The sequence below is a fragment of the Rissa tridactyla genome, chromosome 3, assembly GCF_028500815.1.
Source record: "Rissa tridactyla isolate bRisTri1 chromosome 3, bRisTri1.patW.cur.20221130, whole genome shotgun sequence".
NCBI lineage: Eukaryota > Metazoa > Chordata > Aves > Charadriiformes > Laridae > Rissa > Rissa tridactyla.
In genome coordinates, this window is record NC_071468.1 from 31,054,987 (window position 1) to 31,070,331 (window position 15,345).

A 15,345-nucleotide genomic window follows, 5' to 3' on the forward strand; every position below is an offset into this window, starting at 1 on the left:
TACGTTCTTAACAAAAAGCAAATCCCAAAGTCTAGGATTCAAAATTAATGATTTAACTAAAATGAAAGGAGACAATAATTCGGATCACCCTTCTTTTGTGCCTTCTTTTCTTGGGTATGACTAGATAGGGCTTGATCCTGAAGAAAGGTGAAGACTTTCAGTGCTGCTGCTTTTTTTTTTTATTTTTATTTTTTCCAGCAAATCAGTGTGCTTTTTCTGTCAGCAGACTATTACTTAGTTGTTGTTTTTCCTTCAAGTGACAACCTGCCTGGGTTTAGCAGACAAGTGGTTTTGTTACAAGACCTCCTTCCGATGTAAGTGGCAGTTTCTGGATGGGCCACATCAGTATTGACTCCTGTTTGCCCACTGCATCACAAGTGAATCTGATGGAACTGAACGCTGAAATAGATGCATGAGGTTGCTAGACTGGCTGCAGACACGTTTGTCTTGGGAAGTGATGTTTGGGTCCATGCAGAGATACACAACATAGTCCATCAGCGGGACCTTCACCTGACTGACAGAAGGCCTTTCTGCCATCAGGCAAATGCCGCAGCTTACAGGAGGAGGCAGTCCAAGAAAAAACACCCAGAGCTGAGCCCTGTCAGTGGCTGCTCATTTGTTTTTTGCTATGCAATCTCTGACAGGTTGCTAATATCTGCAATATTAGCTTTTCTGATCACCTCTTCTGTTTCCTTCCTGCTCCATGTGCAGGAGCCTTCTAGCTGCCTTGTGTCATGAGGATAAGCCTAGCAAATTGTCTTCATCATGTAAAATTTTAAATAGCCTAGAATCTACCTCTCTGCAAGCTCCTCCTCACCTTGTGTTGTGCTGTTGCAGTTGTAGTTCATGGAGCAGCATTAGCTGAATAGCTGTTGTCACTCGAGACTGGGGCTCTGAGCAGGACATTCTTCTAAAGGAGATGACACCTCTGATAGTTTTCCTCGTCTGGGAAGATGAAGTCAACAGTTCTTTGGACATGCTACCAGGCTGCTTGTTTTTATTTTTCGTTCGTATTGTGGGGGTAAATGGGCAGGGAGCCATAAAAAAAAAAAGGACTGTATGTCTGTAAAAGTATATGATCAATTTATTTTTGCAGGGAAAGTGATAGATAACGTGGCACAGCATGAAGTTATAAAAGGAGGTTGCAGTCAGCGCTGCTGGCATTAATTTAACTAGAGAATGTGCCCTTAAATGTCAGGAGACTGCAAGAAGCACTGAGTTATTTGAGAAGACAGCAACTTTGATGCTGATTTTTTTCAACAAAAATGCAGGAGATTAAAAGCGGCTTTCCAATTTTGCCAGCTTTCTTATTGATAACAGGACTGGGGCTTTAGCGGGTGCTCTAGGAAGGTTAATGAAACCATAATGGTTATGGTGAAAGAGTATACGTGAACTAATTGGCTTGTATAGGTGACTCACCACTGAAGCTAAACTCAGCAACTGATAAACTAAGCAGCCAATTTGCTGTGAAGATACTACAGTTCCAGATACACCATCCTCTCGTACTGGCAGATAAAACAAGACCAGACAATCTGGGTTATAAAAAGAACATGGGCTGCAGTCATATTTCTACCATATCAAAATGTAAGAATGGCCATTCTTGATCAAACTAAGGGCTTGTCTGTCTTCAGCAGGGCGTCTGGTGAGTGCGCAGGAAAAAGCACGTAGAAACGTGGCAGTAGGATGATCCCACCCGTCATATGTCATCCCCGCTTCTGTTAGCTGTGTGGTTCAGAGGCTTTCGGAGCCAGAGGTTGCATTAGGTTGTGTTTAATGCCCCTGATGGGCCTGTCATCCGTGAATTTATCTAATCCCTTTTTGAACCTATTTATGCGTCTGCTCCAGAACATCCTGTAGCAATGGGGTTTGCACTTTACTTGTGTTGTATGAAAAAGCACTTAATTTCCTCATTTTAAATCCACTGCGTGATTGCTTTATTGGATATTCCTTCTTTCATTTGAAACAACACAGACTGCTTTGATTTCCTGATCTTCTTCATGCTATTCGTGATTTTATAAACCTGTCATCTCCTCTCAGCCTCTTTTCCAGGCTGAGAAGTCTGTTTACTATCTCCATATATCAAAAGCGTTCCAAAACTTTGATCATTCTTCTTATCTCCTCCGTCCTCTTTCCAGTTCTGTTAGATCAGTCTATATCCACCTGTATCCTCCTTTTGCACATGTTACCTTAAAGGGGAAGAAACTAATTCAGGAGTTCAGTGATCAGTGTGTTGGGGGTTTGAATCCATGCCTCCCAGTTCCTTAGAGAGCATCGTCGGGCTGTCTGCCCATCCAGGTCGTGTGGCATTCCCCTGCTTTTCTGCACTGATGTGGAATATTTATCTGGGCTTCAAACAGGTAGGAGGATGAGCTGGACTCTCCTGTCCAGTGGCACTTTCATGCTGCTCCAATACAGCATCAATCAGGCATTGGATGAAGTACGTTTACTGTCCTTGGAGCTGTGACTAGGGTTCTGGTTTCTCTCTCCAAGCAAATGTCTGTAAAATATACAAACAAACAAGCGCATGCATCCGCTCATTTAATGAAAGAAACAAAGAAAGTACAAATATTAGTTGCAGAAGTTCAGTATCTACACACTAATGTACACAGTTGTCTCTGTGAATTGGGATGTTTTACTGCTGGCTTTGGTGTTTTGTTTTGTTTCCTTTTTGTATTCAAGATCCAAAATAACCCAGCGGCTTTGTGTGTAGGTAGGCAAATCTGGGTCAATAATGAAAGACTTTGGGGAATGATGGCCCTGATCTGTTAAAGCTTGAAGATCTGTGAGCAGCTGCTGCCAAGCTCTGAAAAACCGGAGGGTTTATAAGCAGCCAGTGAATGGCAAAATATATAGATAAATGACTCCATAATACTCATTATTCCTAATTTAGTCTCTCAACCTTGTAATGAGTGGAACGTGTTATTGTTTGTTATAGTAGTAGCATTATTTCTCATCAGATGATAGGGCACAGAGATCCCATTGTGGTGCCGTAGAAATGTGTAGTTAAAGGGCTACGTTTGATACTAAAAACTCCATTCTAAAGCAGCTTTTAAAAGTCCCAATAATTAACTGATTAATAAATCTTTACGTAGTCCTATAGCATCCATAAAGTAGTCAATAGGTTATTACTAAACTTAGCAATTTACAACTTCTTCCACAGATGTGCTCATAAGCATTTATCGTATACCACATGCACACGTGAAACCTCCTGATAATAAGTATTAACTATTAAACCTCAGTAATTAGATTGTTAGTGATAGGAAAGAACTGCCTCTTTGCTTCATGGGTAGTATTAAAGAACTTAAAGGCTGAGCATTTAGCCATGTAGGATTAGCAGACTTTCAGCAGGGCTAGGTAGGTGTCTTTGGCCAGGCCTTGAGACACAGTGAGTATCAGCAGCTGAAATCTGTCTTTAAGAAGACAAATGTTGAATACCTCCTGAAATCAACCAAAGCATCTTGCTTTCTGCTGAAAATTTTCATAGGCCTTCCAGCATTCCAGTCCCTAATTTTTTGACAATGCATGGCATATTCTAGTGATATTTATGCTAGTGTACTATTGAATTTTTGCTACTTGGGAAACCTAATTTTGAATTTTCAGAGCTTCATGTCGGAGCAAAGTCAACCGTATACAGATTTTAATTTGCCAGAGTTAACGTTACTGTGAGAGATACGTATGTTTGCTTGTGGCAGTAACCTGACATTACATCAGGGAGTAGAAGCCTTTGCATACTGTCCACATAAATGGTAAAAGAAAACCTCTTCTGAGAGGGAGCTTAGAGTCCAGTATCAAGAGTAAGCACTGGTTATTTTCCATTGTTACTGTCCCTGAAATTATACACATTACAAGAATGATTTGTGGATTTTTTTTGCTCTCTTTTCCTATGCTTATGTAGTAACAATTTATATGTTTGCTTTAGCCCAAACCACTCTGTTTTCATTTTGAGAGGCTAACAGAATTACCAATGACTGTATTGATAATCTTGGGGCTATTTTTATATGCTGAATCTCTGTAAGAGTCTGCTCTGCTTAATATTATAAGCATAATACAAAAGTACAGTAAAATGATATTAAGAAAAATATAATAAGGTGAGATCGTAATACGTAATTTTTATTTATGCCTGAGTTGTGTGCAGAGACTGATATGACACAATACCTATTAGTTTCATTTGTAGCAAGAGTGCTATCTCATTAATAAAGTGATAAGCTCGAGATAAGTGATACTGTCACCTACTTCAGTGTTTTCCCTATATTTTTATTTATCTGGTTTTGCTGTTGCAAAACTTACTAGAAGCTGAGAAAAACAAACAGCATATAGCACATATACATGTACTGATTTTCTTTCCACTTTTAATTATCATATTCCTTTTGCCACTTATGTTCCTCCCATTTGCTTTTGGTTTGGTTCATTATATTATTGCACGATAACATGAATAGCACTATTCCAAAGGTGAATTACCACAATAGCTAACAACGCGTGGTATCTCTGAGATCTGGTAATGTTGTGCTGCAGATAGTTGCTAAAGTTACATTTTTATTGTTTTTTTTTAACCTTTGTGTGCCTGTGCTTTGTGGCTGGTGATAATATTCTGCTGAGACTTTGTTATGTTTTTGTGAGAGACTTGCTTTTTCCTATGTTTTACTAGTTGCTCTCTCTCCTGAGAGAGACCATTGCATCTTCATCCAAAGAAGTTGATGTAGACTCACTGTTAACAGTAAGCATCAGAGTGATGGAGAGAAGAACTTAATGTGTTTGTCTTTTTCAGGTTTAACCGCAATGTTTGAATATGCTATGTAATTATTTTAATTGCCTACACATAACTAAGCCATCTATGTCCCTACTAATGTGAAAGGGAGGTAGAACCCTTAATATATCCCTCCTGTATAGTAGTTTGACTGTTAACAGATTCTTCATTCCTATATTCTTCTATTTCATTAATATTAATAAAGGTATTTTACAACGTTCAAAAGTGTGGAGTTATTCAGGGATGTAATACGACTATTTTCTTCTCTAGGCCTTGGCCTCCTTGACCACCACTCTTCTGCTGCAAGGAGGGTCATAAAGTGCTTTAGAAGGTCTGAAGGTAGCTCTTGCTACCTTATGCTCTTAAGGTAGCATAGATTGTTCAGTGTGGTACTTTCTTGGACTAGTAGAATATTTTTAATAGATGAATTGTGAGAAGGAAGGTTATGATGCAGTCTCGCTCCTCTGCACAGCACAGTCCAAAGCAGCTCGCTCATGAGCCTATGCCTCAAACCCATGGCTTCTATTTGTGCATTAGCATTGCTTTCCAGATGTTATCCTTGTCTTGCTGAAAAGGCTTTAAAGACTACAAAATTTACTGTGCACACAAGGCAGTTGCTGCAAAGATTATTTGCTTTGATAGTTATGTGTCTGCATTTACTTATAAATCTCCATTTGACTAGTTTCAGCTTCCAACAAATCCTTGGATTTTCTGATACCTTTTCTTTTAGATCAAAGACTCACAATTAGATACTTCTCCATGTAGGTACTTGCAGGCTGCAGCAAAATAGTTTCTTTGCTGCTTCTCAGTTAAACCAAATAAGCTGAGCTTCTTCAGGCTCTGATGAAATACATTTTTCTAGCCCTCAGATCACTTGCATAACCTTTTTCTGAACCTCATCCCATTTTTAGTCATCTCTGGGAGTTAAAGAGCAGGAACTAGAAACAGGATTGTAGTAAGTGTCTTGCTGATGCTGTGAACAGGAATAACCACATCTTCCAGCTCCTACTGGATTGTGCTTCCGTATATGGATGCTAAGGATTTCTTGACCTCTTGACTGCATTGTTGTTCAGGAACTTCATGTTCATGGAGCCATCTTTTATAATACGGTTACACTCCAGGGTATAACCTCCCATCTTTCTAGTGCAGCATATATTCCTTGCTCCAAAGTGAATGATTCTATATTCTGTTGTATTAAAACAAGCTTTGCTCTTTTGAGCCCAGTTAACTAAAGGATGCAGAGCATCATGCATCACTGGCCAGTTTCCATTGTTAACCGCTCCTTTGAATTCAGTTTCATTTTTATTTTCTTAAGAGTGCATTCACTGTCGTATTCATTGTCCCGGCAAATTTTTTGATCAGTCTGTGGATCTAGCCCCAAAATAACTACCTGAATCATGAAGGCACTGTCTTTCAGTTAGGGGGTCTGCATCTTCAAGAGCAGGGGATGTCTTTATTAGCATTTGTTTTGCTCAGATCAGTAACAAGAAAATCAAAGGTAAACATCAAGCGGGGATATAAAATAGTAATGGCCAAAGCCAAATTCCCTTGATTATGAATCTTGATCTTCCTTTCCTAGCCTAAGTTTGAACCTGGGGAATTTAGTTGAATGCTTGTCCTGTAAGATCAAACTAGCAGCGGCTGTGAGCAGACTTCCCTATGGCAGTTGATACAGTTGGGCTACGTTTGGTTTACTTCCCCCTCACCCCGCAAAAAAAAACCCCAAACCAACAACTCTAATGGTTTGTTTGCAGAATGGGACTCCCATTTTAGCGCATTACCGTAGATATGCATGACAGCATCTTGGCTGCAGATTTCTAATTGTTGGAAGTGAAGGATCTCTTGTTCAGCTGCACAGGCTTCTCTAACATCATCCACGCAGTTGCTGTTGTCTCTCTCTGAAGTTGTTTGGGTTCCCCAGGAGCCTGCAGGTCACATTCACAAAACTGGATTTAGGATTTTTAATATTCAGCTGCTAATATATGCATGTATGTACATATATGTGCCATCCAGCGGATTAATTGCTAGCCATATAGAGCTAATTCAAAATCTTGGACTTTAAGCAAACATTTAAAGCAGAGAAGTAAATTTACATTAGTAAATAAGAAATAAATTCAATTATCTTGGTTGGCACTTAAAAAAGAATAAAATGGGTATTGTGAAGGATGGCGTTAAAAGCCATGCTAGCAGCAAGTGGTAGGTTGTGTCATTGTCGAATCTGTCTTCCAACCTCTGCTTGACCTAATTCTGCTGAATTCCAGTGGTCTGGGCAAGTACGTATTCTCTAGGTATAAGAATAATAGCCACAGTTACACTACCTAGAACAAGAATGTACAAGGACTATCAGCTGTCTTGCCTAGGGGCATGAGATGATCGCCAGCTGGGGTTAAGAAAAAGCGTTTTCTTCCTGTGAGGCATTGCATAATTGTCTGCGTATATTAACCGTGTTGGGTCTTTTGTCTGAAATTCATTATGTAAGCCAGCGCTATAGGAAGATGCCAGATTAAAAAAGCAGTCTAGCATATGTATTATGACAATTCCTTTTTATTCTGTTTTTAATGCTGTCCAAAATAAAATGAGATTCACTGTATGCTTCACCTTGATAGCTTTGCAGTGCATTGCTTTTTAACACTGTCCTGCCAGCTTTGTGACGCAAATTTGACTGCAGCTGAGGAATATTGTTAATCCTCTCATCTCCTTGTGGGGAATCAAAGTTGAGCCAAATGAAATGTTTTGTGCTATGGTGTTTTCTTTTATTGCTGCACATACAAAGCAAGTAAAAATGCTGTCTGCCAGGATCTCACTAGAGTGATGCTGATTCTTCACGTTTATGAGATGCCAATAAACCAGAAGTTATTCTTTTTCATCTTGCAGCTTACTCTTTACCAAAGTAAAGCTGGAATGGATACACAAAGGACCTGAAGAGGCTCTGGTGACATGCAGACATATGTTGCAGATGTGGCAGATGGTATATAATGTTTTACAGCACAGGTAGGCTTTCCTCCTACAAATTCTGATTTCATAATGGAGACGCAGTTCTCTTCTTTAATTGTCTATATACTTAAGTTATTTTGCAAAATGGTAATAAACAGCACTTTTAAAAAGAAACATAAGAAATCTTTCTAGCTGTGATTAAAAAAAAGGCAAAATTTTAATAGCCATGATTTAAAAAAACAAACAAAAAAACAAACAACAAAACAAAATGTCAAGATTTTAAGTTGGAAGAAGCAGTTTGAACCAAGAATTTCTGATCTGAATGTCGAAACATCTCTACCCATATTCAAATGTCCAGAATGGAGGGCAGAATTATTTTTTTTTTCTTAATAGTCTAAGCATCGATCAGCTATTGTTCATAGTCTGCAGTAGTTGGCACCACCTAGGAATGTGTGGGGGTGATGCAGTCCTGAACTGAGTAAGCCAAGGAAAGGCACCCAGCCAAGACTCTATCATATGCTGTGGTTGCGTGCCAGTCGCATAGCCTGGTGCTAACTGGGCAAGAAAAGGAGTGAAGGATGTAGCATCTTTTTTCCTTCCCTTGTCCTAATAAATCTGCATTTAAACAGTGCTAGGTTCCCTGTTTGTTCCCTCCGTCTCATCTGCTTCCCCTCCTGAAAGGAAAAGTTTAAAAAGTGTGAAAGTTACCAGGTTGGGTTTTCTTCCTTCCCACACCCTTTGGATATTGTCCCAGTCATGCTACCACTGTACAACTGTCTTGAGAATGTTATCCAAAGACTGTACTTATCTCGCACCTGTAATATCCATAGAGGTTGTGTGTGATGGGAAGGACAGCACACTCAATGGCAAGAGTCATGACAACAGACTGATGAAGCTTGTATGCATTTACATAAGCTTTATAAACACCAGAAGCATCTGTACAGAATGATACATGTCTATATACAAGTTGTCCTTGAGGGCTTATTAGTAATTCCTTGTTTAGCTAATGAGCAGCAGACCAAACACAAAAATCAAGATATTTACATAGCAGCAGAGAAATGGTCTGTTACAAGCTGGAATCATTGATTTCCTTAGGCCTTAGTCTCTAGCTAAGGATTCAATCACGTACCTCTCACATGAGTAATCTTTATATCCGTGAGTAGTCCTCATGAAGCTGATCAAATCCATGCTGAACAATTAGGACTGAGTAAGATTTACTCTTGCAAGGGGGGGCTGCAAGCCTGAGACTGAAGAGAGTACATTGGAAAACACATAGACAAATTTGGACTGCATTTGAATCCCAAGCTGTGCTTTGGCTGTTATACTTAAAAACCCGAGATGCGATAGCTTTAGAGGCTTTTGATAAGCTTTAGCCATAGAAGCCTAAATAAAACAAATTGCTTTGCTTTTGCTCTTAGGAACTCTAGTTTGTTCCCAGTGCTATTCCCAAAGGGTCTTTTTGGCTTTCTCAAAAAATACTTCATAAAGCATTTTGTATTGGGGAGTACTGCTTGAAAGGTAACAAGAATGAACTTGGCACCTGCAGTTTTAGGCTGGATTCTGTAACCCAGGAAGCCCCTTGTATTAAGCAAATTGCAGCACTATCAGCTAACAAATATGTAAAATATTCCGGGTTGGGCTTGCAAAGGAACTTAAGGGGAATTCTTGTCAGTAAGACTTGGACACAGATATTTTTTTAGGGCCTCGTGGAAAAGAGAAGCCTGTATTTACCTGAAGTTGAGAGCTGTTGCACCCAATATTCTTTACTAGTTCAATCAGTAGCTAATCGCCCACACAATTAAATTGCACTTTAGATACATTTGGTTGCATTTGTCTGGCCTAAGTTTCCTGGTTTTGCAATCTTACTGTGACTCTGCTAGACTAAGGAGTCTTTCAGGGCCCAGTATTTTCCCCCCAGGCAGCTATTCATATGCCATGCTCAAGTCCCCTCTTGTCTTCTCTCTGATAAACTGGTGCCTCTGCAGTCTCTCACAATTGTTTTCTTCAGCAATTTTTGTCACCATTTTATCCACTGTCTCAACTACCTTTTAAAAACATGGGCAGTGGAGTGGCAACACTGTCAGCCATTCCAGTGCCGTCTGCAGAAGGTAAATCCATCTGGCTTCTGTCCCTTCCGTGGTGCATGGAAAAGCGTTCTTGGCTGAAGGCCTCTTACTGCAGCTTTGAAGGAGCAGTTCATTTTCAGCCCTTGTCCAGCATAACAAATAAAGCTGTTGGGAGTGGCTTTTTGCATAATGCAGTCCACTTGGGTTTCAGGCTGGGATTTCAGTCTGTTTTCCCAATTAAAAGGCCGTACTGTTGACTATGCCGAGGTGCATTTTGTTAACTGAGGCCGCCTCATCAAGCCTTCTGTGAATGCTGCTCTCCTGCGGTCAGTTTTTACTGTGGCCAAACTTAGGCCATCCACCGATCTCCTCAGCTGTCCTTTGTGTAGGAGTATAGCATATAAGCCAGTGTTCGGCCATGTTCATGGTGATGGCTGCTGCATCAAAGCAGCACTTATCTCACAGGAGTAATATTTGAAGGGCAGCTGCCATGTTCCTGCATACGCAATGCACCAGCAAGACAGAAATGTCCCTGCGGGTCCACCAGCAGCCCCCAGCCAGGGCACTCTACACTTGGGCTAGTCCTGGCTAGGCCAAGGCTAAGGCACAGGACAGAGAATTTAATTTTCCCTTGTATCTGTCACCACATGATAGTCTAAAATTGGGGTATCAGTGTAGAAACCGGTATGGAAGACAGGGAGGCCCAGTCAAGGCCGGAGATTTGTGCAGTCAAATGACCAAGAATTCGGGATCCATTAACAGAAATTGTAATGTTTGATACCAAAGCCCAAGTAAAAGGTTAATTAGCTATTGTAAATATGATTACCACTACAATGAATGACAATAAGTGGCTTTCAGTCCTAGATTGTTAGCAGGGAAGGACAAGATTTGGTTTATCTTTTGCTGTTGTTTTCTGTGATAACAGAATAATCATGTTTAAAACCAAATATCAGTCCCAAGCTAATTCTTCTGCTAGATTAATGCAAATTCAAGGGAGTCCTGTGCAATCCCTACCAAAAGACTGATCAGACTGGAAGATGGGGTAATCATGACTCTGTGACAGCTTGTTTCCTGGGAGAAATATTGTCCAAAGGCTGATCTGCAGGCTTGGAAGCATGCCAGAAAAAGTAGCCAGGGCAGTCACTTTTCCTTTTGATATTTTCTCCCGTAATGGATGATGAGAGGAGATATCATCACCATCTGATCCTGGGGGGATGGCAGACTTATGTGGTGACAGGAAGGCTCAGGAGATCTGCGTTAAGTGATTTTCATTAGGCACATGATTTTTTTTTTTTTTTTTGGAGTTTCCCTTTGGAAGACTTCTGCTGTGAGGACAGAAGTCTAGCAGAAGAGCAGACCAGATAGTCTTCCTTTCAGAAAGCGGTGCTATGTGCTAGCTTTTATCTTCCTCCTCTGTTTGAACAGAACAAAGGTGGAAGAGGAGAAAATAATCCCTTTGAAATGAAGAAATTAGCACCTGCGTGGAAGGTGGTAATTGGTCTGTTTCAGAAGGATCAGTACAGCAGACCTGTGAACAAATCCTTCTGCAAACAAGCCCAAGGGATGGTGGCTCTTTCTGAGCATGGGGTTGCTGGTTGGCCTCCTCTGGCCTGGCTTGTAGCTGCCCACATGTTCCTCGTCCAGTGGTTTGCAAAAACCCCAAGAGCCAAATGGACTAATAGTGGCACGCACCCTGGAGCCCTTGCTGGGCACTGTGTCTGACCTTCCTGGCCATTGGTGGGGTGAGGGCGTTAAAACAACACATTCAAGAAGCTGATTGCCTGCAACTGGAAGACTTGAGTCCTCAGTTCCAGTGGCAGCTACATATGACTGTTGCCTGCTTCAAGGAGAACGTTGTCTCTATGTTAAAAGGTGGCCAGGTAACATGGTTTTTTTTCTTTACAGCGGCTCTGAGAAAGGAAGTAGCGTGACTGAAACACCAGTGATCAAAAAGCATAATGGAATGCATCTCACACTCCCGGATGCTCACGATACCGATTCTGGTGAGGAAACAAGATTTGTACTTTCCCATCCTAAATGCGTGCTTTTGTGAGACAGGAATATTTTCTTTTCTTCAGCAAGGGTGGGGGGGCTGCGTGCTCACACACGTGTTGCTGGGCTGGTGGTCAGGAGGCCCAGATCTGTCTCCAGGGCCATCTTTGCTGCAGAATGTGTCACTGTGGTTTGTCTGTACCTTGGCTTCCCCATGCCTAAAACAAAGATATGGGTTCCTGCTTTCTTTTACAAATCTCTCTGAGACAAGCATGAAAGCTATTAGATGGGAGTTCACTATACTTCTGCAAGAACTGTATGATTCAGTCTTTTTTTTTTTTTTTTTCTTCTTCTCCCCCTCTGATCCCCCTGAATTTAATCCTTTTTAGATGTTCTGATCAAGCCAGCTATTATTATGGTTTTGAAAAGCGTAGCGAGAGAGTGTCAATTCCTGTTAGAAGGTGATTTGGTTTGGGATTTGTACATAAGCCTTGTGATACTTTATTATATTGTAAATACACATTCACAGTAACAGATATAGTCAGATGGAAATAACTGAGACATCAAAGCTAATCTTGGCAGGAAGGGGAAAGCAGGCTTTCAGAGAGTGCTGCTGACTTGTGATTTTATCATAAGTCTTGTGATAGTTGGTGCTTCCTTTAAAACCCTAACTCTTGAAATCAGATGATTATGTGAGAAACTTGCCTTTTAATTTGGGTGGGTTTTTTAGGGAAGCAATTTTCTACCGTTGTGGATGTAGAGAAAATAACCTCACAGACTCAGAAACTGGACAAGAAGAATGTCAAAGCTTATTTTTAAAATACCTAACAGTTAAACAAGTGTCACACTTTGGGGTTAGGGAATTAGAGTTTGAGTCTTAATCTTGATCTTTTGGAATTGGTAAAACTGAAGTCACATGCTCAGCACATATGGCTGAGATGGAGGACAAGTTATTATGTGTTTAGTACACGACATGTATTAAATTATGTGTGTTTAACCCCCATTTACACCCAGTGCTGGTTAAAAAGCATTGCAAAGTTAGGTCTTCAGCATACAAACGTTCAAATATCAAAACAGTATTCAGCATGTCTGCTCTTTTGTTTGTAGTGTTAAACCCTTAGGGTCTATATTTATGACATTGTAATCTTACTGATTCTATACACACATATTTATGTAGTTTTTAATATTTTAATTCAATTTCCCTTTTATTACCCTTTTGCTGAGATGAGTCTCTGTATTTTGTATAGGTCCTTTTTCCTCATTGTTTGTATAACAGTGTTCTATAGTCTTCAGCTTAATTAAAGAAAACAGGCCAAATTCAGCACAGATAGATGAAGAGGATATACTAAATGAGTATGTGCTGTTTGGTATATTAAAAATTATCTGGAAAAGGCAGTGGATATGACATGAAAGTTTCCTGGTGATGCAAAATCATTTAGGATAGTCATCACTTTGTGAAGATTTGTGAAATATCCCCTATCATCCCTGATGCTGGGCAGTAAAATGGACTTTCAGTTTCAGTGAATATATGAAAATGGCTTGGAAAACACTGTAGATAGTTTGCAGAATCCATCAGCAATAAGCAATAAAACCCAAAAAATATTACTTGCCACAGTATTTCTGTTATCCATCCAATTCCCATTCTGCTGCTGAAACAGTGAGGGGCCTATGGTGCCTAGACTGTGGGGCTGAGCCTGGATGGATCCCTCAGATCTACCTGGTGCTTCATGGTGTGTAAAAGACATTCTGGATGTGGATCCCATGCTCTTCTGGAGATCCCTCGCCTTGCTTTGTAATTGTCTGGAGAAAGGAGTGTGACCAAGTTTGGGCTACACCCACTTCACAGCCTGGTTTGAGATTCTGAGACCAAATTGTCACCGGCAGAGCCTCCAATGTTTTGATGTGCTGGGCTACCACCCTTCTAAGATCACATTCCTGCCTCCTGCTTGCTTCTCTGCTGCAGACCTGCAGCATCTCCTCCAGAGGCACAGCAAGGAAAAATTCGGGAATGCTTGGCTTGGTCTCTGTGCAGTGCCCTCCTCAAAAAGCACCTGGGTTGGGTACCTGTTCCAGCCTGCTCTTAGCCCAGTTTTAGCAGCCAGCGTGCAATGGAGCAGTTTTAGTTTAGCAGAAAGTGCTGTTGTGCCATGGTACTGCCTGCCAGAAAGAGCAAATTAATGTAAAGTACAAGCTTTAACCAGCTTTTCACACACATAAAGTGATGTGCACTGAATGCCGTTTAGTTTTAGCCAAGAAATGTATTCCTCCTCCACTTCGAGAATGTAGGTTTCCATGCTAACACAGTTGCACCCACGATGGACGTAAGGATGGGGCTCGTACTGAAATTACACCATCCGCCTTAGCGCAGGACTGGCGCTGGCTGTTTTCAGCAAGGGTCTGTGGCTCGCTGCTCTGCAGGCTCTAGGTGCTGCTGTTCTCCATCTGCAGAGAGAGGGCGGCTGGGTCTCCGTTGTCCCGGTTGGGAGCCTCTTTGAAGACAGTAGGAGGGGAGATTGGAAAGCACAGCTCTAGCCCCTCTCGCCCTTGTGCCTCCCCAGAGCCGCAGCTGTGGCTGGCTGCTTTGAAGGAGGGAGGAGATCTGATTATTTTTTTTTTTTCCCCGCATCATTCTGGAACAGGCTCTGGTTTCCATCGTGAAATCCCCCAGGAGCGTGCGGCAGTATCGCTGTGGTGCACAGGCGCTCTGTGATCTCTGGGCTCATCACTGAAGGGGGGATTACTGCGGCCGGGTTTGACACTGGCCTCTCCCTCAGTTAGACCACAATGAGATTATTTGCTGTGCCAGAATTTTAGGTTTGCTGCCAGGAAGATTAATTCTTCTTTATTTTCTTCATCTTTTCCGAACTGAAGCAGTGTTCCTAACTAAATTCACCGATACCAGTCAGCTGCCTTGCTGTTTCATTCTTTTCCTGATTTAGTCTTATCTTATAATGCTCTTGCCTGAAGCGATTTAGGCTAGGGAATTCTGTGTTTCTTATAAACCTAGTAAATCTACTGAGGTACATTTCTATTTTGATAGCAGTTTTTTCATAGATGCAAAATATTAAACTTGGTCCTTCTTGGTCTTATAACAACCCTAGAATGGTGCTTTAAAATTATTTAGATATATTTTGTATGGCTTATACGCAGAGCTCATCACGACAGAATCAATTTTGTTATTTTTATGATTTCTTTCCAAAATGTGTGGAAGGCTTTATTGTAAAATGTGAAGTTTATATTCTGTCTGGTGGAGCTGTTAAAAAGAGAACGAGACTGCACTAAAATAACAAATTGATGTGATATCTTCTTATGCCAACATTTGCATGTATTTTGAGGCATGACATTAAAGTTCTGTGAGACAGGTTTTGTGTTTGTTTTTTAGCATATAAAGATGTACATTTCTTTAGGAAGAGGTATTTTATAGTGAGACATTCAGACACTTTTTTTTCTTAATGTTGCTTGAAGTTCTTCTGGCTCCCACCACCACCCTGAGGTCAGAGTGATACCGGTGTGATACATGCCTACCTCCTGTCTCTGGAGACAGCATGTTAGAGGTACGCTCTTTTCTGGTTCCAGTAGCCTTCAATCCACCCCTAGGGTCACCATATT

General features: G+C 40.9%; 1 protein-coding gene across 3 annotated transcripts in view; it reads left to right on the top strand.

The window, feature by feature from the left end:
• Positions 1–15,345, top strand: part of TTC7A (tetratricopeptide repeat domain 7A) — a 181,146-nt gene that overhangs the window by 110,666 nt on the left and 55,135 nt on the right. For all 3 annotated transcript variants that reach the window (XM_054195000.1, XM_054195001.1, XM_054195003.1), the window contains exons 16-17: positions 7,619–7,735; positions 11,650–11,747. In XM_054195000.1, the coding sequence (XP_054050975.1) occupies positions 7,619–7,735; positions 11,650–11,747 (215 nt within the window). The remainder of the gene's footprint in view (positions 1–7,618; positions 7,736–11,649; positions 11,748–15,345) is intronic.